The sequence below is a fragment of the Notothenia rossii genome (genome assembly GCF_949606895.1).
Source record: "Notothenia rossii genome assembly, chromosome: 9".
In the NCBI taxonomy this organism is placed as follows: domain Eukaryota; kingdom Metazoa; phylum Chordata; class Actinopteri; order Perciformes; family Nototheniidae; genus Notothenia; species Notothenia rossii.
Window position 1 is genome coordinate 28,206,250 of NC_136907.1, and position 27,200 is coordinate 28,233,449.

A 27,200-nucleotide genomic window follows, 5' to 3' on the forward strand; every position below is an offset into this window, starting at 1 on the left:
TATTACTTGGTCTGGAAATACTGAATTGACTTACTAATTATCTGTTTCAGTTTACCACATACCATCTATACACAGGCTTTGAAGCAACTTTACATTAGGGTTTAGTTTCACAAGTGGAAGATATGAATTAAAGCTAGAAAAATAATTACCCTAAATAGACCTATTTACTTACATATTCACCTAAAGTATTTAGTAAAAAGCATGTTACTAGCAGCACATCCAAAATAATCCCCTTATATGAGAGACTATTTTTTACTAACCACATTATATTTTAAGGGGCCCTATTATGCTCTTTTTCAGGTTCAGGTTCTATCTTGGGCCTCTACTGTGACATGTTTCTGAGCTTTAATGTTCAAAAAGGTCTTTATTTATCTGCTCTGATTGGTTAGCTGGCCACCTTTTTGTGAATGGTCAAGTGTTACATAGAGATGTCACTATGTTAAGGAAGTAAACAAAGGAGTCCAATAAAGGCTTTTCAGAGAGTGTGTGGGAGAGAAACTCCCTCTGAAGGGAACACATACATTTTAGCCTTTGCAGACCATTTACATGCCCAGAAACCTGTATAACAATACAGGAAAGGGTACCATTTATTGTTCAGTTTGGATTATTTGTTTGCTGCTTGCATATATTTATGGTGTTTGTGTAACATTACATTTCCCCATTTCGGTTTTTTTAAGGGTTGATTTATTGTTCAGGAAAATGTAAATTTTCTTGCCAAATTTGAAATGTTAAATCAAATACACAAGGAATAGGAAGTGCTATAACCGAGCTATCATTTAAAAGCCGATTCCAGCAACTCCAATAGGTCAGTAAATACAAAGAAGAATTCCCCTCCTACCTGTTTACAATAATCGGTCTCATTAAGCCGCTGTGTAAACCTTCAGTTGTTCCTACTGCATTTTATCATGAAATACAAGGCACAATAATGTGTCGTCAAGAAAGAACTACAACTCCCAAAGTGCCCTGGGCCACAGCCGCGTAGGTGTTTCCGGTGTCTTATAACATTTTACTTCCTTCCACACAGGCCGACACGAACAAATCGAGAAAGAAGACGTCGCTAACTTTAAAATACCGTCGCTAACGGTGGTGTTTTGATCTGGTAGTTAGTAACATTTCCACTCTAAAAAATGCGCCATGTGGCGAGTGGTGTGTAAGAAGTGAATCATTGTTAAGAAACGTAGATTGTAACGTGTAGGCCTCCGAAGAAAGTTTGGTCGAGGGCCTGTAAACAACATGTCCTCCGCCTCGCAGCCTTCCTCCAGACGGCAATGGTGCTACCTCTGCGACCTACCGAAGATGCCCTGGGCCATGCTGTGGGAGTTCAGCGAGGCTGTGTGCCGGGGATGTGTTAACTACGACGGGGCAGACAGGATAGAGCTCCTCATTGAGACTGCCAGGCAGCTGAAGAGCACACACGGAGTTTTAGACGGCAGGTCCCCCGGTCCCCAGCAGGGTAAACCCAGCTCGGTCGGGCCCCTTGATGCAGGTCGGCAGCATGGAGAGCGTATAGAAAGGGGGAGGGGTGAGTACGGGGTGTCTTCTCGTCTCCCAAATGGCCTGCACAGAGCTGACGATGTGGGCTCGGAGGGCAGCAGACAGAGCCCGAACACCCGCCGGGCTATAGTCGGAGCAGTTCCTAGTCTTCATGGAGCAATATCTCATGCTTTGATAGCTCAGGGGTTAGTAGCAGCACCTCATGGGCTTCTAACCCCCTTATCAGGCTCCAGGGCTGGGGGCACACCAATTGCAGCTGGCCCTATTATGGGAGACGGTGGCAGAAGGCAGGTTGTGTCCCTGGGTGTGGGAGCTAGCACCTCAGCTCTGGTGGGTATAGATCCTGCAGTGTGGAGGAACAATGAGGTGATGGCAGAACTGAATGAGGTGGCACGCAGCCGGGTTGAAGGCTGGCCAAATCGCCCCAAAGCAGTCAGGGATGTTCTTGTAGCTCTCAGCAGCTGTGTCCCCTTCAATGTGCGCTTCAGGAAAGACCATAATCTGATGGGTCGTGTTCTGGCCTTTGATGCCAGCACAACTCCAGAGTTTGAGCTGAAGGTGTTTGTGGAGTACCCAGCTGGCTCTGGAATGATCTTCTCAGGAGTCCCTGACCTGGTCAGGCAGATGTTCCGTGACTCAGCCAAAGATGCAGGTAAAGCGGTGAACTCTGGGCTACGCTATGTGGAATACGAGAAGCGGCAAGGCACTGGAGACTGGCGTGGGTTGTCTGAGCTGTTGAATGATGGTGTGCGAATGTTTAAAGAGCCCCCCATTCCAGAGGTCCTGCCACAGCCAGATGCAGGTTTGCCTATGGCAGCAGCTGGACGCCCTGCAGCAGCAAAGAACACCACCCGGCGTCGCAAGGCTTCTCCGGGCTCTGAGAACGGAGAGAGTGAAGGCAGGCCTGATCACCCGGCGAGAGAGCCCTGGCCACGAGGTGCTTACTCAGGCATGGAGCCTCTTCCTGTCATGGCTGCCCCTCAGGAGGGTCCACCCCGTCTACACAGCCAGCCCTCACCCATCTCAGCGCTCATGGGAGTCGCAGACAGCCTGAGCTCCAGTCAGATGGCCAGAGATAGCCCCAGCATGTCCACAGCCCATTCCTCCTCAGCTGGGCGCCCCACCAGCAGCAGCCCATCCACTTCCTCCACCTCCGTCTCCCAGGCAGCCTTGGGTCAGGGTTTGAGTGCGGGGGGGCCGAGCACCAACGCCAGTGCTGGTGAGTCTACGAGCAGCTCTCAGGGCACCCTGCTGTGCTGCACCCTCTGCAGAGAGCGCCTGGAGGACACTCACTTCGTCCAGTGTCCGTCTGTCCCGCACCACAAGTTCTGCTTCCCCTGTACCAGAGGATTCATCCGCAGCCAGGGTCAGGGTGGGGAGGTGTACTGCCCCAGCGGAGAGCGCTGTCCCCTGGCTGGTTCCTCGGTGCCTTGGGCCTTCATGCAGGGAGAGATCTCCACCATCCTGGCCGGAGACGGAGACGTGACAGTAAAGAAGGAGAGCGACCCTTGACGTCTCCATCTTCTTGTGGTGAATGGTAAGCGGAAGAAGAAAAAGGTTATTTTCTTTGTAAATCATGGTCAAATATCTTTATTTTATCAGTTAACACCACAGGGATGAAGACAATACATTGAATAACAAAAATCTAAACTCCACAATAATAACTTTTCAGGTCATTTTTCTTTATGCCCTCTTAGTTTTATCAGCATCTTCTAAACACAGCAGAAAGCACAAAGGGGATGAGTCTTGAGAACCATTGACAGAAGTGTGGTCAGATTGTAGCTTTTTACAAAAGATTGTCTGTTCTGTATGACATGTGTAAAGAGTCACTCAAATATATCTTCAAACACACGGATGAATAACACTTATTGCAACATCTCATCACAATGCTTAGTATTATACAAGATTCTCAGTTGGCAGCTCTAGTAACAGATTGAAATTAACATTGCCTATATTTGTTTAACCTTTTACTCAGCTTGTTCACACATGCAATGTAACTGACATTCCATAACACATCACTAACAGATATTTGTTCTCTTCTGCAGTTTGTGAAGCAGAAACACATTGCGTGTTATTTATTTAGAAATGTAGAACCTATGGATTTAGCACATGATCACCTCTTTACTATTAAGACATAACTCTAAGGAGGAGTCTGCCATGGTGTCAAGATAAATCTCAATAGTTTGAAGCTGATTTAGAGATCATATTAAGGCAGGAAAATCTAAAAATATACATGGGACGACGGTAGAAAAATCAATTTTACCATGTTTTAAAGCCTCTTTTTTATGTTATTTCTGTAGTAGTACAGGGTTCTGAGCTGCATGTGAAACCATTCCCTTAGCCATGAGGATTATGCACCAAATTAAATTTGAGACTTTTTAGGATTTATTTGACATTTATCACATTGTTTTGTCCCTTCCAGCTATAACTGACAATAATTTCCGTAATGCAAGTATTCAATCATGTGACCTGTACCTAGATGAGCAGCAGGAAGTTGTTGGATGAATTAACCTTTTTGTTTCTAAATTCAACGTTAAAATGAGTCCATGCTCAGGCTTCTGATGTTGCTGACTGGAACTCCACACAAAATAATTGAGCAGTGCTCATTTACAGTTCAGAGATGCATACTGTCTAATAAAATATTCGCAATATTTGTATATAAATTGTTAGATTATTTAGAATATTTATTGACATTTTTGACCTCTGTATGTCGGTTATTTCAATCATTTATTATGAATAACGTGACCTGGATCCAGATTAGCAGCAGGACATTGATGGAGGGTTAACCCAATGTTTTATTTAATTTGTTGCTAAATTGAACTATACTATAATCTTCTTACAGTGTAGCTAGCAGCAGTGACGGTGAAACTACAGTTCTGATGTTGTCGACTGAACTCCACCCTCAAGGACTGAGCAGCCTGAGTGCATAGATTTTAAAATGTCCTATGGCTTTTCACAAGACCAGAAAGCTGTCCAGTGTTGCCCTACTGTTTATTAACACACCTTTTTTTCTTCTTTTCCACAGTGGATCAAACACTTTGAAAGCACTTCCCTATAATCTCAAGCAGAGGGCCACTGTGGCTGCAGCTCATCGTGTGTGCCTCTGAGAACAGAAGAACAGCTACACACACTGTTAACTAAGGACACACCGAGACTCACTGATGAGGAGAGGGGCGTGTCCTCTGTCAGGACTCGTCACAGCTGGATCCTGACCAAACCTCTCCTCTCCATCAGGCCTCGCCTTCATTACATTACATGTCACTTGTTAGACGCTTTTATCCAAAGCGACTTACATACTCAATACTGTGGGCAATCCCCACAGGAGCAATTTGGGGGGAAGTGTCTTGCCCAGGGACACAACGACATGCTGACTGCAGTGGGGTTTGAACCTGTGACCCCCTGATCCGAACACCAGCGCACTATTCCACTGCGCCCCACGCCTTCAGAGCCCAGGATAGAAAGCACACGCTTGTTTTAGGAATGACAATCTATTTGGTCTTTCATTTGTGTTACTGTTATACAAGTTGCATACTGTCCTAAACATATGGGTGACAGCGATATTGACAGATTGGACATTTTCAAAAAAACAAATGAATGTTCAAACTGTGGCAAAACCATTAGGTCCTTAAAGCCAAGGATTGAAAAAATGTAATCTCACATCATGTCTCTTAGGTATTCTCATATTGTATGTCAAAAATGTGAATTTACTTTCAATATGGCTATGTAATTTCTATTTTTGATACAATACAAATTTATATGCATTTGTTTATAGTGATAAGAAGACCAAAGATGGCTTCCTGCTCAATGTCATTTTGCTGTATATGCTGTACTCACTGACAACCTTGGCATTGGTCACTAATTTGTTCATCTATCACAGAGGTAAGCTTGTTTTGTCTATTTACTTTTAGAATGAAATGTATGTTAAGATAATTAGCACCACAATCTTCAATGGTTAAACCACATACTCGTGATGTTAACAGGTCAATTCTACAATAAATTACAAAATAGTCATCGGTCATAGCTGGCTTATTCTTTGAGGCTCAGAGTCGCAGAACATTATGGAGACTTTGGTACTTTCATAAACCTTTATTTGATAAATATTTCACAAAAGAACATGAAAACCCCACACCAGATATATTGTATTAGCCCTAGAGAATGCATCAATGTACCCAACCAGTCTGAGGGAGAGAAAGTGTGTAATGTGCAAAGGTTATTTAAAAGTGGCTAGATATTCGAAATATAAAATGCCTAATTAATCATAATGGGCAGAACAAACTGTAAGATATATATTGTAAACACTCACAGCTAATATCACACAATAGATGATCTGTAAATATTATTTTTACAAAAGATAGTGGTGTAAATGCTTTGGTTCTAGAAATGTGGTAACTGAAAAAATATTGTTCACACCCCTTTTTTTGATTATACAACACCAAGGCGGCCGGTGGTTCAGATGGGGCACCCAGTGTCCCCCAGGGCCTCCTTAGCTCCCTTCAGGGTCTCTCGCTTCACGCATTTCCAGTAGCCGGAGAGGCCACTCTGGTGCTGCACCTTTGGGCAAGACAGAATTCATCAAATCACACTGAAACTCTAACAGCAATCTGAGCACAAAAAGTTGGTGCAGGAATGAGTCCTTAATCTCGGAAATGAGTTAGCATTTTCAATCGTGAATGTGTTTTTGTCAGATGCCTGGTTAACACAAGCTTAAAAAGGTCCCATGTCATGCTTTTCTGGTTATTACCCGTCCCCTTGTGTGTTATGAAGGTGTTTCTGCATGTAAACGGTCTGCAGTCAAAAACCCTCAAAGTACACCCTGTAGTGAGTAAAACTCTTAACACAGAAAAGAACCGTCTATGCTGCCCCAGAACACCTTGTTGGAGATTTCTCATTTTCCATTGGTTTCTTCCGGCAACCGCATGATGTCATGCGGTTCCCGGAACCAAAATGGACCAATCCGCGGAGCTCTTCACACACCAGGATGGGTGGGGACCTTTAGCGTAAATGTTCAACTAACAGGGAGTCCCCTGGTTGGTAATAGACGAGTTGGGATCGCGGAGAAATGCTCTCCGCAGAGCCATTCTCACAGCATTTATAAACCTTTTTCTTACTCAATATCAAGCGACACTTATTGTTCTTACTTAGGGAGGGGGGAGGGGGGGCAGGAGCTCCAACAAGCCGTTTAGGACAAAGAGTGAATACACATACTATACAGAGATTCTGTATGAGAAACCAATGTGAGTTTGGAAAATTGCACAATATAAATCTATTTTAGTAGACCTCAACAATGGAATTATGATCAGTAGAAATGGCCATGACATGTTCATGTTTTGTTCTACAACATAAAATACGTCAGTAAATAGAGTGTGATGTATTTTTGTAGCCTGCCCCAGTAGATTAGCAAGAGCTAAAAAGGATTGGATTATGGAACATTGCAAAAATAACACGTTTATGATACTCACATGTTATGTTCAGCAGGATAATCTCCACATTAACACCACTTACAAGCATACATGCAACTGCCAGAAGTGAAAAGCTAACAGCTGTTTTTGAGACTCATAAGCCGCTTTCACACCAAATACTTAGTGCCCCGGCACTTAATACCCCAGGGCACTAAGTACCAATCGCGTTCACATCGGAGTACTTTTCCTTGAGGGAAGATTACGCAAATGACCCGCTGACGTCACTTCGTCTTCTTCTGCTTTGGGTTTACTGGCAGGCTGCAAACAACTTCACGGCGTATACATCACATTTTTGTGTGAACGCGACATAAGGGGTAGCCTACTAACGGAACTAAAACGGGTAAAGTACTCCGGTGTGAACACGCCTATAGAAGCTTCAGACATTCAGCAGTGAGGTCTTTACAGATGTGTTTTATTTTGGAGAAGAACGTGAACATCTCTAAAGCTTGTGATAACAACATGTCTTCTTTCAGAATAACCAGTTACCTGTTGAAATAAACATTGACTTCGAGATGAGGGATTTTCAGGTTTAGGACGCATTCCTGCACTACTTTTTATATATAGATATATCTATATATACACAAAAAAGTTGCACCGCCTTTAGCTTTGAGTACTGCATTACTAATACATTTCTTGACCCGATTTTTGTAGTTTCAGCAATCTCCTTTTTTTTCTTTGCTTGATGTAGGCCAATCATTTGACCCTTCTGAAACTGATTAACATGCTTTCCACGACCACAGGAGATGTCTTCTGACAAGGTTGCTTAAGAAATAAGAAGTTAAACACCATATTAGCTAGGGTTAAATAACGTGTTGCCAGCTGAAACATATGAATCACTGCAGTAACTAGAAAATGCATTTCCTGCAGAAAATGCGTGCGAATGCTGTAAACTGTGTACATTTGTTGCTGAATTTAGCAGAAAACGCAGAAAATGCTGAATATGTTATTAGTTGAATGGTCTCTGTGGCTGCTTTCAGCTACAAAAACCAAGTAAGTGTGTTGCTCAACTTAGCGGAGAAATGCAGAAAGGTGAAATGATTTGAATCAAATTGTTACAGCTCAAATGCACTGCAATGGATTTGTTGAAAACTTGAAAGTGAAATGTTAAACTGGAAGAGTAGGAAAAATAGTGAAGTAGCTTAATATTTAAAAGAAAAGGTTTAAAAAAAGGTATAAACAACAACTCATATAGCCTTGATGTCCTGAAATACTTGAATAATGTAATAGTTGAATGGTTTCTGCAGCTGAAAATAGGCTGAAGGAGTTAAATATCAGATGTAAGTAGTAGTGAATGAATGTGTATTAAGAAGAGAAGAGAAAGTAAAAAGGCTTGGGAAAGCAGCAGAATATTTTGACTGCAAACTTTCCGACTAAAACCATATGTCACCAATAATGTATAAAATATGTGGAACCTGTTGAAGTCTGTATGAAGTCTCCATCAGACATAAAAGAATAGGCTGAGACAGTCTGTTAAAGTCCAGTGTTTTTGTCAGTGTTTGTTTCTGTGCTGAGCACCTAATCATAACAAATAATCATAACGGTACATCTACACTACAGGCATCAAAAAATGCTTTCAACGCTTCGCCCATTCACTTGAATGGGGTGACGTAGAAGATTTTTAATCTTCGCCGAACTGCATTGTGGGGAGCATGGCATGGCTTTGCAAGCATCACGAGCATCTATCGGCATCAAAAGTTGAACAATGTTCAACTTTTGAGGCTCGATGCTTGGCATCAGCCAATGAAATCCCGTTTATGCAAATCCCGCCAGTGCAAGCGCAGCCAATCAAACCGCGTGCAAGCTGGGAGAGCCAGACCGCAGTTCATTTCCTCATATTCCAAACGAGATATTACGGTAGCAAATCACCCGGTTCTTTACGACCGGAACTATTTACCGGGATACAAACCGGAGGAACCAGGCATGGAGGGAGGTGGCAGAGACAGTGGGTGAAACTGATAGTTTTTTCGCCTGTTTGGAGAGTTTATATCCAGTTTACTTCGTTTTAACATTGCTATTGCTTTGTATGTCGGGGGCGGGAAATTCATGTGATTGGTTGCTCGCAAAAAATCGCCAAGCTTCAGACACGCCCAGCTTCAAGATTTTTTCATGCCTGTAGTGTAGACGGGCCGTAACACCTGTGTGAGCCCAGAGATCAAAGCTTTCAATCTGCCCAGCAACACCATGGTTACCAGCTGCAGCACTGAGTCCCATTAAGAATGCATTGAGGATCATATCTGACAATTTTGCCACCTGTTCAAAAACTATGGCTCCTATCAAAAAATGAACAGACCGTGAGCATCAGGGAACCCCAATGAAATGATATATGTTTTTTTGGGGGGTTTTGTGTGTAAAATGTGGAGATGGGAGCAGTTTGTCTAAAGTGTACTTCTCTCTGCTCTGAAGAAAGATCCGGAAATTGTTTACATGGGAGTCTATTGGGAGCTAGGTGGAATTTTTGACAAGTTTTTGTCTCTTCATGCCCTCAAGAGGCATTCTGTTTAATTTGTTTTCTTCATTTTTTAATTTTTCAACCTAGGAGAGGTTTTCTTCTTTTTTCATGAAAAATTATGTCCAAGGAGTGTAGGGTTTGGGCATTATGGCAGGTTTAAGATTTTTTTTTTGGACGAAATCCACTCTGTTTTGACATCAAAGCACTCTAAGCTTTAACGAGCTGCTCAATACACACTAATGTTAAAATCTGAAGAAAGCCTCTTTACCAAACTCCGAACTAAGTTAAATATCTCAAAAAGTTTCAATACGAATTGAATAGCTGAAGGTCTTGTGATCATTTTAAAGTTGGAATGAAGTCTCAAGCTCAAAGTATGTGGAAGGAGAAGCATTTGGCGCAAGGTGTAGATAAAAGAGGATTTGAAGGTTCCTTCCATTGACTTCCATGTTAAAAAAAGAGTTTTAAAAAAAGCTGAATATTTCAAAAATTATGACATATTTTGAAAAAGTTGAACGTTTCCCATCGATTCCTGAACAGGCTGAATAGTTTGATATTTGAATGGTTTCTGTAGCTGAAAGTATGCTGAAGTTATGGAGAGCCAAAGTATTGGCTGAAATAATAAGGGGAAGAATAAAGATTCGAAGAACTATAGTGGAATGCTATAAACAGCATTCACACTAATTATCCAATTGAAGGCTCTTACAGATTTGCTAAGTTAAATCCAATTAGTGACTTTTTTTTGGATGGCTATTGCACATATACATAATATATATATATATATATATATAAATAAAAGGATGAACGGGCTCACCTTCAGGCCTCGCCGTATTCTGTCAGTCATCACTCCCATGAACTCCTTGTGGCTCAGGCACTTATCTCCATCCATATCAAAGAGCTTGAAGACAGTATCCAGAACATTGTCAGACAGATCGTGGCCTGTGGCGATCCTCACTGCTCGTTTGAACTGGACTGCAATGAGAGGAAGGAAAAATGTGATCATCTACTGTCTGCAGTCTGAGAGAGAAATACCCACATAGTAATGAAGCGAGGCGTTACCCATTCCAACAGGCCGGTTGGCTCCAGTGACCAGTTTCATAGAAAAGGAAAAATCCTCCAGATTGTTGGTGAACAGACAGAAGGCTTTGAACTCCTCGAAGGTGATACTCTGCAAGACAACATTTCAGTTAACCAATAAACTAGATTCAATCTTTTCACAGCATTTTTGTGATGAAAGTCCTATCACCTGGCCTGCAGGGATCCTCTTCCTCATGTTCTCCCAGTACGCCTCGTTGTCTTCTTCGTTGGTGTAGTGTAGCAGCCACTCAGCGAAGTCTTCTCTCCTCATGGTGTCCATACCTTTGGAGAACTGCAGGAACTCCATCTCCTGGACTTCAGCCTGCAGGTCTACCATGAACCTGAGGACACAGGGGAGAGGTCCTACTGAGGTTAGTGAGGAATGTGGTCACAACTATACCACAATCACTTTAAAGAAAGCCAAATACAGTTGAATGAATCCATTCTTTACAATGAAGTCTATTTTATCCCTTAATATATATGATGGAGTCCAACATCTGACAGAACTAGATTAATATCATAAGGAAGAATGATAGGCTGTTTCTGTTCTGTTGTACAGCGGCTTTCACTATTTTATAAATAGCAAGGTTTTCCTTGATTTAGATCAGGGGTCGGCAATCCGCGGCCCTCGAGCCGCATGCGGCCCTTTAAGCCCTCTGCTCTGGCTCCCTTGAGCTTAGACAAAAATAAGAAGGAAATCAAATAAAAGTATTTGTAGGACTATTTATATTTTTGTTGCATGGTTGAAAATGTTTCGTATCTTGTATTTTGAGGTGATACTGTGACACATAAATAAAAAACAAAAACGGTTTTAATTAGATCAACTAAAATATGCGTCACATCCTGCTACGGTCCCGCGCCAGCGCCTTCTCTTGGAGGCGAATAACCTGACCCCCGGCTCGATGAGCGAACTATGGATAAATCAAAGAAAAGTACCGGAGGAACACAGGATTTAATTCTGTGTGGACAGAGTTATATGCTTTCACAGCAAACGATGCTGGTTTACCGGTATGTTTGATATGTAGAGAGAAGTTGTCAACGGTGCTGCAGCCTTTATGTATCGAGGAACAACACGGGAGAGGAAGACAGCTGACGATCTGGTCATAATTCAATGGGGTATGTAATTTATTTCAGAAAACACTTTTTGTTATATTCCATGGAATGCTCTTAACATCCCGATAGCAATGAATATATTAAATGCTTTGACAATAAATACAAAAATTGATCTCTGGAAGCCGTAGCGCTGTAAAAAGCACGACCATTCATTTTAGCCGGCCCGGCTAAAATAACTGGATGGCCTACCTGCCTGTCAGACTTCCATCTGTGCACAAACTTATCTCGTGGCCTCATTGATGATGCGCGTTTGTGTGTGTTGGAGGAGGGACTCTGTAAGAAAGTCTGAAGGAAGAGGCATATTTTTTCCGGCTGTGTACTTTCTAGCGCACTCGAGCTGGTTTCTCCATTCTTACCTACCCTACCTTTAACTCTTTTTAGGATGCAGCTATATGTTTTATTTATTTCAAAGTGGGCCCATTTTAATAATATTTTTGTTCCTTCAAATGTGCAGAGGACTCCCCAAGTGCTGTGTTTAATTTATTTTAAAGTAGGCCTGTGTATTATTTTTTAATTCTCCTTATACAGTAGGAGTTCTTTGTTTCTTATTAGAGGTTAACAGTTTTATATAATGTAATAAATAGCCTAATAAATGCAAAAAAACTGTAGTTTTTGTCTGATATAACGATAAATACAACTTTATTAGCTATGAAATATGTTTCGCGGCTCCAGACAAAAATATGTTTTGGAAAAAGGAGCAAAATGGCTCTTTTGGTCAAAAAGGTTTTCCTTGATTTAGATACATGCTTCTAAATCAAGGAAATGCTTGAATGAAACCAACTTGTTTAGCAGCAATGTAACTTAAGTGGCTTCATGTTAGACGTCCCCTTATTAACGTACTGCAAAACAAATAGAGCCCCGTAAGTGTAAGGCAATTATTTCCCAACTCTTATTATATACACCTCGGTCCGGAACCTCAGTGACCCTAATGCAGTGGTTCTCAAACTTTTTCTGTCAGGCCCCCCCTTTGGAGAAAAAAAAAAGTCGGGCCCCCCCAAAACGAATAATCAGGCTCAGTGGCGGCGCCAGAGATTTATTTTGGGGGTGCTGTGGGGTAGCTTGACGTTTCATAGAGGGTGCTCAAACATTTAGGGTTTCCCATTAATGTACCGGTCGCTACAGTGGAATTTTCTACTGCAACAATCCCCACGCAAATACACAACGTACCCGCGACTGTTACAATGAAGGCTCGATATTCAGCTCACGGCATATAGGTGTAAGCAGGGATAAAGTGCTATTTTTATAGGTGATGTGTGGACGTCACATAGGGGGGTCCGGGGGCAAGCTTCCCCGGGAAGATTTATTTTTAAATATTGAAGTTAAAAGCATCAATCTGGTGCACTTTGAGAGCGAAAGGAAGAGATCTATGGATACATCTCTCAACACCCATATGAAACAGAAATGTAAACAGATTTACTTTTTCTTGATGGATATTTTACAAATCACCCTTTTAAACTTTATTCTTGTTTTACTGTCATATAGTATTTCATACCTGTTTTTCATTTATTCTCTTATTTTTTTATAACTATAATGATCATATAAACGTGTGCCTCGGAAATAATTATTTACATTAATGGTGACCAAAACATTTGAGACCCACTGAGATAACACTGAGAGTCCTTTAGCTCTCAGTCTGACAGGAGAGGACTCTCCTCCACTTTGTTGTTGAAAAAACTCCTTATATCCGTTAGCGTAGCTCGCTAGCACCAGAAGCTAACAACAACGATCTCCAGTACCGGTGCGCTCTCTCTCTCTCACGCGCACACAAAATGGCTCGTTCCACACACACACACAGAGCCGAGCTTTAATGAAACAGAGACCCAGACGTAATAGTACTGTACTGCATCATATTATTTTCGAATCAATAATTTTTCAAATTATGATTTTTATTTTATTTTTTATTTTTATCTTTTATTTTATTTTTTTATAACCATTTTTCCTCCTGGTCTCTCGCGCCCCCCCTGGCAGGCCTCTGCGCCCACCAGGGGGGGCGCACCCCCCACTTTGAGAACCACTGCCCTAATGGAAGGTTTAACCACTTTAACTACCTTTAAGTACACTAAGGCTGGAAAGCAAGTACAATCACATCAGCAACATTACATTCATCAACACATACAACTTTTTCTTAAATGTATCTTGAATGTATGAAAAAAAAAAGAAAAAAGTTTCTACTTTTGTTGCTAAAACCTTGAATTAATTGACTGTAATACTATTATATACATTAGTGTATTTTAAGTTAAACAAGTTACTCCTACAATCAATTTAGGTAAATGATTCAGTATTCTGTCAACACTGCAGACATTTGCAGTGTGTACCAGTGAAGACTCACAAACACTGTAATGCAATGAGTGTGACTGCGTTTCTGTACCTGTGGAAGTCCTGATACTGCAGCTTGTTTTCTCCTCTCTTGCCAAAAAAGTAGGCCTGCAGAGTCGTGTTCACACCTTCCCCTTCTACCACTGGTTTCTGTAGACATCCAGGGAATATACAATAAGCAGACATTACTCTCCAGTGATGCTGTAGTTGATACCGATCCTGCTGAGTTTAAAGGGAATATGAACACCCACCTCTGTGCCTTGAGGAGCTCTCTTTTTACTGGTCCCAATGATTTTCTTCAGCTTCAGAAAAACAGAACAGAAATATTAAGATATAGCTACTGAAATACATTTGATCAAAAAGCCAAATTCGAACAAACATCATTCTTCAATGTAAACTACCTAAAATAATAAGAGTATGAGAGATATAGCCTTCATATTCGTCACAGATCAGACACTAAAGCAAATCAGAATAAAAATCACAACCAGTTTTACACATACGAGGAATTTGCTTTGATATAAGTAAATTCCTCGTATGTGTAAACCTACTTGGTGATGACAGTCCATGCAAAGCTTCTCTTTAATTGTCCTTTACACTTATGTCACAACATGAAAATATGACACAAGGTCCAGGCTAGAATTAGCACACTTTAAAGAGTCTTCTCACGCCGCTGGTTGGAACAGCTACAAAAATGTCCTGTGACTGTAAATAAATGGATCACAGAGAGGGGCCGTTTCTCAATGTCGAGGAAAGCTGCTGCAGAGCCACTATTTCAAGTATACTACGTCATCGAGTGGCGCCGAAGGACTGTTTAAATGCCCAGCATTGGGAGCTACTCGATGACGTAGTATACTTGAAATAGTCTTAAGATGGTGCTGACATGATCTTGATTTTCCCCCGAGCAAGCTAGATACAACATTTAAAGGTTGGGCCAAACATGGCCTTACTTCATATTGCACATTTTTCAGCAAAGGAACCATGATCAATTTTCAAACACTAAAAAAACGATATGGATTGAATAACGGTGATTTTTTTAGATTTCTACAGGTACGCCATTACTTAAATAGTTCCCTGTCAGACAACCAGAAGGCCTTTGAAAACCCTTTATTAATAGTTTTCACCAGTGCATACACATCAGACACAGGGATGAAAGTAATCTCAAAACTTTACCAAGCTCTTCAAGACATTAAAAAGGAAAATACTTTCTATATAAAACACAAATGGGAAAACAAAACCAAAAAAACCATCCCTGATGAAGTCTGGACAAATTACTTTACTTTTCAATGGAAGATCTCGAGCTCAGGCACCTACAGAATGTTTAGTTGGAAGATGCTGAGCAGGTACTTTTTCAGCCCTGCTCAGTCATCACATCATCTAGGGCCCCCCAGCTGCTGGAGGAAATGTGGTTCTCAGTTAGCACATCACTACCATTTGTTTTGGGCTTGCCCTTTAATAGTAACTTTTTGGCAAAAGATCCATTTAGAAATTGAAATAGTACTTAAAGGTGGGGTATGTCATTTTGGAGAAACCAGCTCGAGTGCGCTAGAATTTGAAAATACACAACCGGAACAAATCTGCCACTTCCTTACAGAGCCCCTCCTCCAACACACATGAACGCGCACATGACCAATGAGGGCACGAGATAACTTTGTGCACAGATGGAAGGCTGACAGGCAGGTAGGCCATCCAGTTATTTTAGCCGGGCCGGCTCAAATGATTGCTCGTGCTTTTTACAGTACTATGGCTTCCACAGATGACATTTTTTAATGGATTTATTTTCAAAGCATTTAATATATTCATTGCTATCGGGATGTTAAAAGCATTCCATGGAATATAACAAAAAGTGTTTCTGAAATAAATTACATACCCCACCTTTAAAAAGGAAAAAATCCCATTAAACTGGGACGAATTTCTATTTGGGCTCGTACATTCAATCCCCACAAACTCCAAAACAATTATTTGGAATTCTTACTGTTGCAGCAAAAAAAGTCATTACTAGAAAATGGCTCAAAGCGGATATCCCTTCTCTTGACAACTGGTACGACAAAATCCATGAAATATATGTTATGGAAAGGATCACTTTCTCAATGAGGCTTCAGGAAAACACATTTCAGGAAATATGGAAAAAGTGGAGAATTTACATATCCCAAAGACGACCATCCCTTGTTTGACTGTGTTTCTATACACCGATTGAATGTATACAGTGGGGCAAAAAAGTATTTAGTCAGCCACCAATTGTGCAAGTTCTCCCACTTAAAAAGATGAGAGGCCTGTAATTTTCATCCTAGGTATACCTCAACTATGAGAGACAAAATGAGAAAAAAAAAATTAAGAAAATCACATTGTCTCCACCATAATTTGCAAATAAAGTCTTTAAAAATCAGACAATGTGATTTTCTGGATTATTTTTTCTCATTTTCTCTCTCATAGTTGAGGTATACCTAGGATGAAAATTACAGGCCTCTCATCTTTTTAAGTGGGAGAACTTGCACAATTGGTGGCTGACTAAATACTTTTTTGCCCCACTGTGTATATATATATATATATGTTGATATGTATGCATATGTACATGTGTAGACATTTGCCATTTCAAAAAACCCCTGTGTACTTTTTCGTTTTTATTTTATTTTGACAAATTTTGTTTGCTATTTCATTTGTCATTTTCGGGTCGCTAAAAATATATGATTTGAAAAACTGTACTTTTAATATAATGTGACCCCAAATAAATAAAGAATAAAAAAAGAAAAGAAATAGTGGCTCTGCAGCAGCTTTACTCGTCATTGAGAAACGGCCAGGGTCTGACTCAGGCTGCAGAGAGGCATTCAACATGACAGAGGACAACAATAGAGTTTCTTGCAGTGCAGCTCTCCCTCACCTTCACATGGGGCCGTGGTCCATACTTACGAGTGTGGAGCATCAGTGCTCTACGCAGCATTAAAGGTGGCAAGATTGACATTTAAATCCACACACGCAACAGAATCACATTTTGTCTTTGCAAAGTGCCCTCCCACGATTTATCCATGTAAACCAATCTGTGTTATGTTCAGTATTACTCACATTATTTAAATATTTTCAATTAAAAAAAAAATATATATATTAGATGTCTTACCTTGAGAAATTCCTTTTTGTCCACCTGCTCATTGCCATCAACATCAAGCATTTTGAAAGCAATATGAAATCCTATGTGTGGCTCTGAAACAGAAATACAGTCAATAATCTGAACTCAGACTGAATATAATCACAGGAATCAATGCACTTAGTAGGGCAGAGTAGCATTTCTCAACACAACCTGGAGGACAGTGTTGGGAAATAAATTAAATCAGGTTACCAGCTGACTCACTGAAATGTGCAAGAAAATGCAGAGTCACAATAAGTCAGGCAAATCAATTCAGCACAGTATGAATGAGAGAAGGGGGCTACTTACTGGTCAGGATGGTCAGCAGGAACAGATACTCCGTGTAGGATATCAAACCTGCAAGAGACAAAGAAATGTAGGCTGAATTATATTTAGGAAATAAAATAACCAATAAATGTAAGGACAGAATTTGAAAACAAGTACTAACATACAGATGTGAATTGTTCTTGTTTCAAAAGGCCCTATTGTGCTTTTTGGGGGGTTCCCTTTCCTGTAGTGTGTTTTATAGGTTTAAGTTCCCTCCAGAGGGAGTTTCTCTCCCCCCTCCTTCTATTGTCTAGCGCTCGAACACATTGTACATGATAGGCTAAGGGGAGGGACATCTCTTAGTGGTTGACCTATCACAACAGAGCCGGCCAGCTAACAATCAGAGCAGACTGGGCTCTGGTTTCAGACAAAGGGTGAAAAGAGGCGCTGAAGCACAGGCAGTATGAGAAAAATAAAGAGCTTTTTGAACATTAAAGCCTGGAGACATGTCACAGAAGAGACCCTAAATACTGATATGAACCTGAAAATGAGAAGATAGGGCCTGTTTAAAGTTTAGAACTTACCATCGTCTCCTATTGTTCTGAACAGTTCATTACCGGCCAGAGCTTTAGAGGCAGTGGCCAACATGTGGTTAACCTCCTGCAATAAGAAACAGATGACAACACAAACTGATGATCTTCAAGTGCTACTAACTGTAGCTGACTCATTTACAAAATGTGAAGATGTTAACATACCTGTGTGGTTAAACTTTTCTTCTGCAGCTTTCCTACAGGAGTAGAAACCAAGTGTTGTTAATAAAAACAACCAAAAACTTAACAAGGAACAGTGTAGGGCCTTAAATGTGTTTTTGTAAATGTATCCTGCATTTTTCGAGGGTTAAAGCCAAAGTGTTGCACTCAATATTTCCAATGATAGCACATATCATCCTGTGTTAACTGTCAGCAGATGATGGATATCAATAAGCTTACGGTCCACATTCTCCAGCATCACAGAGAACAGGAAGTCTCTAGGGGTCATGTAGGGCTCCTGCTCGTACACCACTGAGGCGAACTGGATGAACCGAACCTTCCTGGCTGACAGAGCTGGAGCTGCTACTTCCTGAAACACAGGTATCAGAGAGCACTGTGATAATAAGCAACATTAAGTGTGTGTGTGTGTGTGTGTGTGTGTGTGGTTGTGTGTGTGTGTCAGTTGGGGGGCGTCAAAATTAGCTCTTTTTTTTGTGCAAGTGTACCTAGTATTACGCTCTTACAGTACATATTAATATAGGTGTCTGAGTAACTTATCTTTAGCAGCTTAATATTCGACCAGACAGACACACGACAGATGGGTTTGTTCGACGACACAAATTTTAGTTAGACTTTGGTTAACTTTTATTAGGCGTGAACTCACTTTCGGTGCCTCGGCATGGACAGCAAAGGGCAGAGTCCTGTTAGGAAGATATTGGTAATAACAGATAAGCCCGGTACCGAGAACTGAGCCCACTATAGCGGGTCCGACAGCACGGTGCCGTGCTACAGCTCTCAGAGACCGAGGACTGCTCACTGCGTTCCTGAAGACGGAGACGAGCCTCCCGAGGGCAGCCATGTTCAGGAAGGGAGCTGCTACTAAGCCACGCCCACATAGGAAGAGAAGTCAATGATCACGTGACACCTCCGTCCCGGTGTTGTGTCAAATTATGCACCCCCATCGTGAAATGCACCCCTTGTCACGGGAACGCGCATTTGTAAATGAAACGTTAAGACTCTAAGACCTTAAAACGATGCTTAAAACGAAAATTAAACGTCCAGGTTTTTTTTAATGGTAATTTACTGTGAGACGCTTAGTGGTAGCTCATAGAGTCTTGATTCTTGTGGTTAAAACTTTTCGCTCCGTGTTTGATGGTAGTGGTGTCGAATCCTGGATGTTTCATTCATTCGTCACTTCTTTTACGTTCCCACAGAACTAAACTGCATTCTCGTTACGTTTAGCTAGAAACGTATTTTTCTCCCACGTTTGTTATCAATGTACCTCAAATAAGTTTATTTTCTAAATATCTTCTAGAAACGTATTTTCTCCCACGTTACGTTAGTTATGAATGTTTTTTAAATACGTTTATTTTCTACATATATTTGCCATTTATTGTCTTGCGTATTTGTCATATAATAAACAAAATATATGTTTACAAATGTTACATAGTCTTTATCAGCATATTTTTGCCACGTTATGCACCCCTTGCTATCTTTTTGGGTGGGGTGCATTTTATGACAGGCCTGCTTAGGGGAGCATATTGTGATAAGCAGGCCTGTAATAAAATGCACCCCACCCAAAAAGATGGTTCTCTTATTCCCACCTTCAAGCATTTTTCAGGGTATGGTTGTAGGACTAGTAGGCTACCAAAGAATGGAGCAAGTTTCAAATGTGAAACTTTTATTTTATAAGATAGCAAGGGGTGCATAACGTGAAAAAAATATGCTGTGTAACATTTGTAAACATATATTTGGTTTATTATATGACAAATAAGACAATAAATGGCAAAGATATGTAGAAAATAAACGTATTTAAGATACGTTGATAACAAACGTTACGTGGGAGAAAATATGTTTCTAGCTAAACGTAATTGAGAATGCAGTTTAGTTCTGTTGGAATGTAAAAGAAGTGACGAATGAATGAAAAATCCAGGATTCAACACCACTACCCATTACTAAGATCCCCTTCAGTAATGTTTTAGACAGCAAAATACTCTGCTTCAAATACTAATTTGATTAAGGATAATAACTTCAGTCTTAAACATTAGCCTAAAGAAATCTTTAAATTACATATAGAGCTAGGCCTACCCCTCCTTCCTTATTCAAATATAAAGGTAATGTTTAATTTCTCCAAATTGCCCTGTGCATCTTAACAGTATACTGAAGTGTAAATGTAGCTTTGGATAAAAGCGTCAGCTAAATAACATGCAATAGTAATAAGGTCCAAAGTTAAGCTGCTGGACACAACACATTTTCTTCCATTATCCAGTTGGCCATTTATCAGACCTGCAGGCCTTAAACTGTGTGTGAAGTCTCTTAATACTGCTAGTCCAGGTGATTAACTGAGATACAAGGTGAGGGCAGACCTTTAGTGTCAAACTCACTCTCTGTATTATAAAAAAGAAAAACACCAACCAATGGGAATCAATGTTTATTGTTTACTACTGAAGAAGACAACAATCTACTTCCAGGTATAGAATGGCCATCTGAAACAAACCATCATCTTGAGTAACAGGATCCATGGTTACAGCTCACATGAGTCTTAAGAAACAATGGCGCCTCTATCCTGTTCCTCCTGCACCAGGACCTTCTGTCTCAGAAGACAGGCAGCACCATGGACCATCCCACAAGTTATGAAGCATTGGGAGGAGAGCAGAAGAGTTAACAATGACAGGTAATGCCACAGAAGAGGAGATGTTCTCATAATTAACCTGACAGTTGAAATAAGAATACTTTTTGGAGGTGAATTGTGGGTTTTCTTCTGTAATTGATGGAAATACATTAATCCACAACTGACTTTTGGAATTAGATAAGCAGTTTGGATCCTGTTTATTTCTCTGCAGTGTTACAAAATGGATCATACAATCTTCTTTGGAATTATTCACTGCTAAAATGATCATGTGTATTATGTTCCATAATCCATATTCCATTTGAATGTGTAATATTTAATTTCAGACTCCTTAAATACAAGTTAAATATTGTTGTCACTACAGTTTAGTGACAGAGCATGATGCAAAGTGTAACTTTTAATCTGGGCCAGCATTGATTTGTCACAGGAAATCATTCCTATTGACCCAAGTTTCACAGACATAATACATTAATGTTTAAAATGTAGACAAAAGTACCGTCAAAGCCTTTTTAACCACATTTCTTAAACAAGCAGAGAAAATATAATATTTCCCTCATCATTAGACAATTAAATCACAATATGTGGCCATGATACAAACCTAGAGAGTCAGTGGAACTGGACTGATTCTATGAGACAATACCATATTTCTTATTTCAACTGACAAATATTGGCAGATTTTATTCAATTCAATAAACTCATCATAATTTAAATGTACATTCTGAAAACATACAAGTTGTGCACATTTTGAATGTATGTATGTTTTTGTGTTCTATTGTATAACAGACCCTGCACCAATACTGTCTGTGCATAGGGCTTTACTTAAGTGCAGAACAAAGTTTGCACGTACCTTTATTTTTAACGAGATGAGTTACTCATTCATGTCCAATAACATTTTATTTAAACTGCACTTGTAATTTAAAGGACAATTAGAATGTTTATTGGTAGATATATTAAAGCCAAACATACATTTGTGTATTGGCGGTATGCTGCATATTCTGCTCAATGTTTGCATTGTACCCTTGTACAAGTTATTGTATGACCAGAAGGAAGCAGGACGGATCCGAGGCACACACAGTTCGGAAAACAATGATTCAGTTGTGTAGTGGTGACCATATGAAGGCTAGTTTAGCTGTATTTCCAGAGGGCACCTACAGTATGTGAACACACACCTCAGATTTTTTCTAAATAGCATATTTTCATAATTTTATTTAGATTGTTGGTTGAGTGTGTTTACATATCAATGTCATGTCTACATACGGTACTTTACTGTGATGCAGTAATGAGCCCTAAAAAACATAAATAAGTTAGCATTTTACCACTTCCGGTTCCCTTTCTGAATTCAATGTTTTTTTAACGTGTTTTTGGTAAGATCCTTCTGAAATAAGGTTAATAAGAGTTTACGATACTTTCACATTTTTTCTAGGACATAAAAAAAGTCAGTTAATACCCCACTGGTGAATGTCTTAAGCTTTATGTCATAAAACCTTTAGCTTAGCATTGGTGATGCGCAGCCATGACTGTGATATAGTTTGTTTATAGCCTACATTATTTTCTACATCTGGCGATTGCATTTAAGCTTCCAAAATCATAAAGTGGCGTTAATATGTGCTGAATATCTTGCTGAACAAAACATGGAAGTATCATAAACGTGCATATTCCAGGTATCCTATTTCTGTAAAATCAAAAATTCCAAACGGAAAAATCCCATTGCTTTTCGTTGAAGGAGCTCTTGAGATGCTAGCCTCCGGGTCGGCCTTTATTAATAGGTCATTAATGCACCACTATTATATCTTGCCTATGACCTCCAACATTCGTTTCCATAAGGTTGGAAGAACAAAGGCTTTAGTGTAAGGAGCTGATCACGTGGGCCTACAGTCAATGCTAATCTCTCTTGCTACCTTGTGGTGATAACGTTCGTCTTTTCAGATGGCTTTTTCTGCTTCACAGATTATAAAAAGTGGTGGTAAAAGTAGATCATCAGTTTTTAAGAATGTGCAATTGAGTTAAAAACCCTTCAGCTTGTAGTTGAAACCAACGTGAGGAACAAACTCTGTTTCCGTTAGCTCTGTGTCTAACCGGCATGGGTGTCCACATCAATTGCACGTCAAGTTTGCATCAGCAGGTTTGGAGATTTATTTAATGTCATAGCAGCAAGTTGTAATGTAAAGTAACAACGACATACACACTTGTAAGACCATCAATGAAGGATACAAAGTTTGCACACATTTTTTTTCTTCAGTCACGGTTTATGCTGCCTACTTAATTTCGACTGTTATTTTAATAACATAGTGGTAAAAGACCCTCATGGGTTTCATTAAAGTGATGGTAAGCGAACACTTACAACGCACATGGTGATGTGGGCTAAATATATGCCATGAGCAATGAATCAGAACAATTACAGCCACACGAAAATACTATAGCTCCTATTTCAATGATAAAAATATGTATTGCAAAGACAGGCTCGCTGTCCTTATTCATGATTCAATAACCAATAGCTTTTTTTCTTTCTGAACCACTGTTTCAGCAAACTGCATGACATGGCACTTATGTTAAAACAAACAGTGACTGGCAAATGGAAATAACATTCACACCAAAACATAGCTTATATATTGTCGTTCAACTCATTTGAAGGCTGCAGTAATACAGATACAGCACACTACAATCCTCAAGTCAGTGAATTCAAATACTGCTGCATCTGAGATATACTTTTGGAGTTTTTATAGAAAGGAAGACCGTGAAGAAGTCTTTTTTTGTACACATTTGAGGTGCAGTTTGATAGAATGGAAAATACAATGAAGAAAGTCACAGCTGCTGTGTGTTTCCTCCTATGTCTTTAATATGAGTACACTGTGTCAAAATGGCTACATTTTACTGACATTAATGATAATTTAATTGTTTTTGTATATGTAAAAAATAATTGGCATACATGACAAATAATAAGTGGACTAATGCCCGTTCATCTCTGCGATCACAGCATACTGTACTTTTTCTGAACTGCCCAGCTGTTTCTCATGTCTGTAACATATAACCTAATCACACCTCTCACAGAGACACCCTCTAATCATTAGTACACACTCTTATTGGGGCAACTCCTGAATCTGATATGAATAAATATAGGTATATAAAAATACAACAAGCATACCTACAGTATGTCCTGCTGCTCTTCCCTGGTAAAATGTGTGTCATACAACTAGATACTGGTGTACTTATATACACTATGATATTTAATAGTGGCTCCTAATTTGCATATTTTTCATTTAAATGTCATAATATATTTGAGTGATGATTGTTTTTATTTGTGGATTAATACAAATGTTTTAATTTTACCCATTTCAGTTCAGAGTATTGTTTTATTAGAGCACAGGATTTATTGGTATACATACAAAGATAGGTATATACAATTCATGACTCGAATCATGACAGTTTTACATTTAACTTGCCTTTGACGGAGAGATTCCAATCAGTTTGAACTTCAAATGAAAGACACAGGGTACAGAGAGGCTTAACTCTCAGCGAACAGCTTCAGGGTTTTACAATTTTGGCCACCACCAACTCTGTGGTGATTGAACATTTCACAGCTGAAATCAGTACATTCTGTGGAAAAGAAATCGCAGTAATACAGTACAAACAGCAGAGGGGCCATTTGGCTTCTTAATTCATGTTACAGATCAAGGAGTAGTCACTTCTCTGGTCTATCCCCTCAAGAAACAACAATTTTTCTTCTCATGCTTATTGTGATTAGAAGACAAACATATTTTGTCAAACTCACCTCTGGATTTTCAGAAGTAGACAGTGTCAGACAAATACATTTTCCTCCAGCCACATTAAATTATTGCAATTTCAATACTGCCCAACTTATTTCAAGAACATAAAAATAAAGGCAAGTTTGACAGTGCACTAATAGACTTTTTCATGCAATGTTCAGATTTTTGTCATGTATACAAAAGCATTGTGTCACATAGGCTTAGTATTACTTTGAGCATTGCCACTTTGAACACACCTTGGATTAGAATTTGATGGAAAGCTATTTTCTTGACATGGATCATTGTGGACAAACAATAATAATAATAATAATAAACAAAAGCTGAAAATAAACGGTAGAACTGTGTATTAATTGACACCAATGAAGTCAGGTGGGTAACACCAGCATTCCATTATATTAACATGATTCAAAGCTAGCAATGTGATGGGATTAAATGTCTTTATGATTAGTATACAGATGTGTCAAGTGTCTAAGGTTCACAACTGCATGGGGTAAGCTTACGTTTATGTGACAAATCATGGAGTTCACATTTGCAATTATTTCTTGTTTCCTTTTCCCTTTTAAAAAAAAGTATATTGCTTCAAAAAACTTGTTTTTCTTTTTTGATATTGTGAAACATATCATTCACCACTTCTCGGGGTTTGTCTAGCTAGACAGAGCATTACATTATCAGTCAAAGATACATACAGAAAGATGCTGTGAATCCGAGAGATTAAACGATCAACGATGGGACGTGACAGTGACTTATACTTGGGACCACTTGTTGAAGTCTGTCTGTCTGTCTGTCTGGGCCGACCTGCTATCTACCAGCAGGTGGCACAATGTAAGCACTGATGTATTGCCTGGGTGAAGGGGAGGGGCTGAGAGATTAGTCTGTCACAGTAAAAATAGTCAGTCCAAGGACCCGGTGTGTTCCGCTCTGTGACTGAGGATCAGCAAACCTAGCTGCACATGCTCTCCATCCATCCCTCACACCCACCGCCTCCCACGCATCTCGTCAGTGAATAATGTTATAACATAAAGGGGCTCCTCATTTGCTCTTTCCAGAAGTGCTGGAGCCCCCTGCCCCTCCCTCCATTTTGTCGGCGATTTCTGACGTGTCTAACTTCTCAGAGCCGTCCCCTTTCTCTGACCTCTCCTTCTCAGACCTCTCCTCCCCCTCGGCCAGCTCCGACCTCTCTGACCTGGCGTCGGCGTCCCCCTCCGACTTCTCCTTCCTCTCCGAGTGGTCGGGTTCCATGGACGAGGTTCCCGGCTTGTCCCACTTGCCCAGTTCCTCGTATTCAGATATACAGATGGTGATGCTTGAAGTCCAAGCCTTCATGTCCTCCTTTAGAGAGCAGCAAATGACACACATTTGTATTATGTAATCATTCTCACTTCTGGTTATCATTTTATGTTTTGGGATTCAAGTGTCATCAATACAGATCAACGTTTTTATACATCATCGGGTTGAGTATGTTGCCCAAGGACACTGACATGTTGTCCACTGACCTTCGATTGGTGGACAACCACTCTACCTAATAACCCACGGCCACCGCCATGTGGTGTGCGATCGCAGGTTTTAATTGGTAGGGAAAGAACGGAGCTTGCTGTAACTTTAGAGAATGCTATGACTAGTTCCCAAGGCCGGATTAGTGACAAATATTTTACATTTTCATTCAATTGGCATGTCAATCGCACACCTATTTGTCAAAAGCAGGGACGAAGCTACATAGTTCAACCAAAGTATAGGTCTAGTCTTTTGCCCTTTCAGTCAAAAATTACAAGACAAGGATACAATGGATAAGAACTCAAGACAGTGTATGGTTCAAGAAGACCTAGGTAATACGCCACGTGTAGTAATAAAGTTGAGCGCATACATAGTGAGACCTACACATAGACGGTTTAGAAAATATATTAATTTCACCCTATAGAAAAGCCGAGTTATTCATTGCGGCGGAGCGTGAGTTTCATTTAAAACAATGTATGATGAGTGAGGTTTTTTTTCTCTTGTCACTGAGGGCCCTCTCTTGCTCAAGGGCCCCTGGGCACGTGCCCAGTGTGCCCATATGGTTAATCCGGCCTTGCTAGTTCCTAACCACATTGAGGACAACAGGTTCCATATACGGGTTATAAAGAGAAAATGTTCCCTGATATTTGAAAGAAAATGACAATATGCTGCAAATTCTGCTCATATTTTGAGACATTTTTGTATTCCTATAGAGAATTAGAAAAAAGAAAGGAAATTAAAAAGAGACAAACTAAAGCAATGTCTGATAGTTATTTGCATAAGGTAAAGATCACAGTGTGAGGAGACTGAACATCATGTTTTTGGTTGAGTTTCTTTCCAGTATTTTGGTGCAATGGAAGTATGCTAATGAATTCTGCTTCAATTGGTTTGTTCTAAATCCAATTCTACATGCAGGTTTTTGTTAGGTAATAATAACCCTTCAACAGATAAGACGGTCGATCATTTATATTTTGTTATTGTCAGCAAATCTGTCTGGTTATAACACTTCCTAAAAGTGGCCGACTCAGGCTTTCTGAGGGTCGGCAGATCACCAGCCACACAAGGGGAGATGGAGAGGAAAAGGTTTTCTGGCATGTAGGACACCTTTGCGAGCACAGCATCACGTTATATTAAACCCAGCATGGCTAAAGCAGGCAGTTGTGTCTGCCTCCGTCAGATGCTAACTTGTAAATGCTAACTAGACTATTCTAGCAAATATGCACAGCTATCTTTACTTTCTTTACTCATAGGACACGGTCAAGATATTAGACTTTTATACA

At 40.1% G+C, this 27,200-nt stretch overlaps 3 protein-coding genes across 3 annotated transcripts in view; 1 reads left to right on the top strand and 2 right to left on the bottom strand.

Annotated features, from left to right (window-relative positions):
• The first annotated feature begins 76 nt into the window (after positions 1-76).
• Positions 77-5,505, top strand: LOC307020107 (interferon regulatory factor 2-binding protein 1-like). The gene is made up of 2 exons (XM_079651257.1): positions 77-3,031; positions 4,520-5,505. The coding sequence occupies exon 1, from the start codon at positions 1,234-1,236 to the stop codon at positions 3,004-3,006; it is 1,773 nt and encodes a 590-aa protein (XP_079507383.1). The 5' UTR covers positions 77-1,233; the 3' UTR covers positions 3,007-3,031; positions 4,520-5,505.
• Positions 5,506-5,560: 55 nt separating this feature from the next.
• Positions 5,561-18,932, bottom strand: micu2 (mitochondrial calcium uptake 2). The gene is made up of 12 exons (XM_079651259.1): positions 18,701-18,932; positions 18,277-18,406; positions 18,043-18,074; positions 17,872-17,947; positions 17,330-17,377; positions 17,015-17,097; positions 14,157-14,207; positions 13,958-14,055; positions 10,646-10,817; positions 10,459-10,567; positions 10,214-10,371; positions 5,561-6,045 (listed from the first exon to the last, which is right to left on the bottom strand). The coding sequence occupies exons 1-12, from the start codon at positions 18,893-18,895 to the stop codon at positions 5,944-5,946; spliced, it is 1,254 nt and encodes a 417-aa protein (XP_079507385.1). The 5' UTR covers positions 18,896-18,932; the 3' UTR covers positions 5,561-5,943.
• Positions 18,933-22,784: 3,852 nt separating this feature from the next.
• The window catches only part of sptbn4a (spectrin, beta, non-erythrocytic 4a), a 28,034-nt gene continuing 23,618 nt past the window's right edge, over positions 22,785-27,200 (bottom strand). The window contains exon 19 of the mRNA XM_079648424.1: positions 22,785-25,758. Within this exon, the coding sequence (XP_079504550.1) occupies positions 25,459-25,758 (300 nt within the window). The 3' untranslated portion in view covers positions 22,785-25,458. The remainder of the gene's footprint in view (positions 25,759-27,200) is intronic.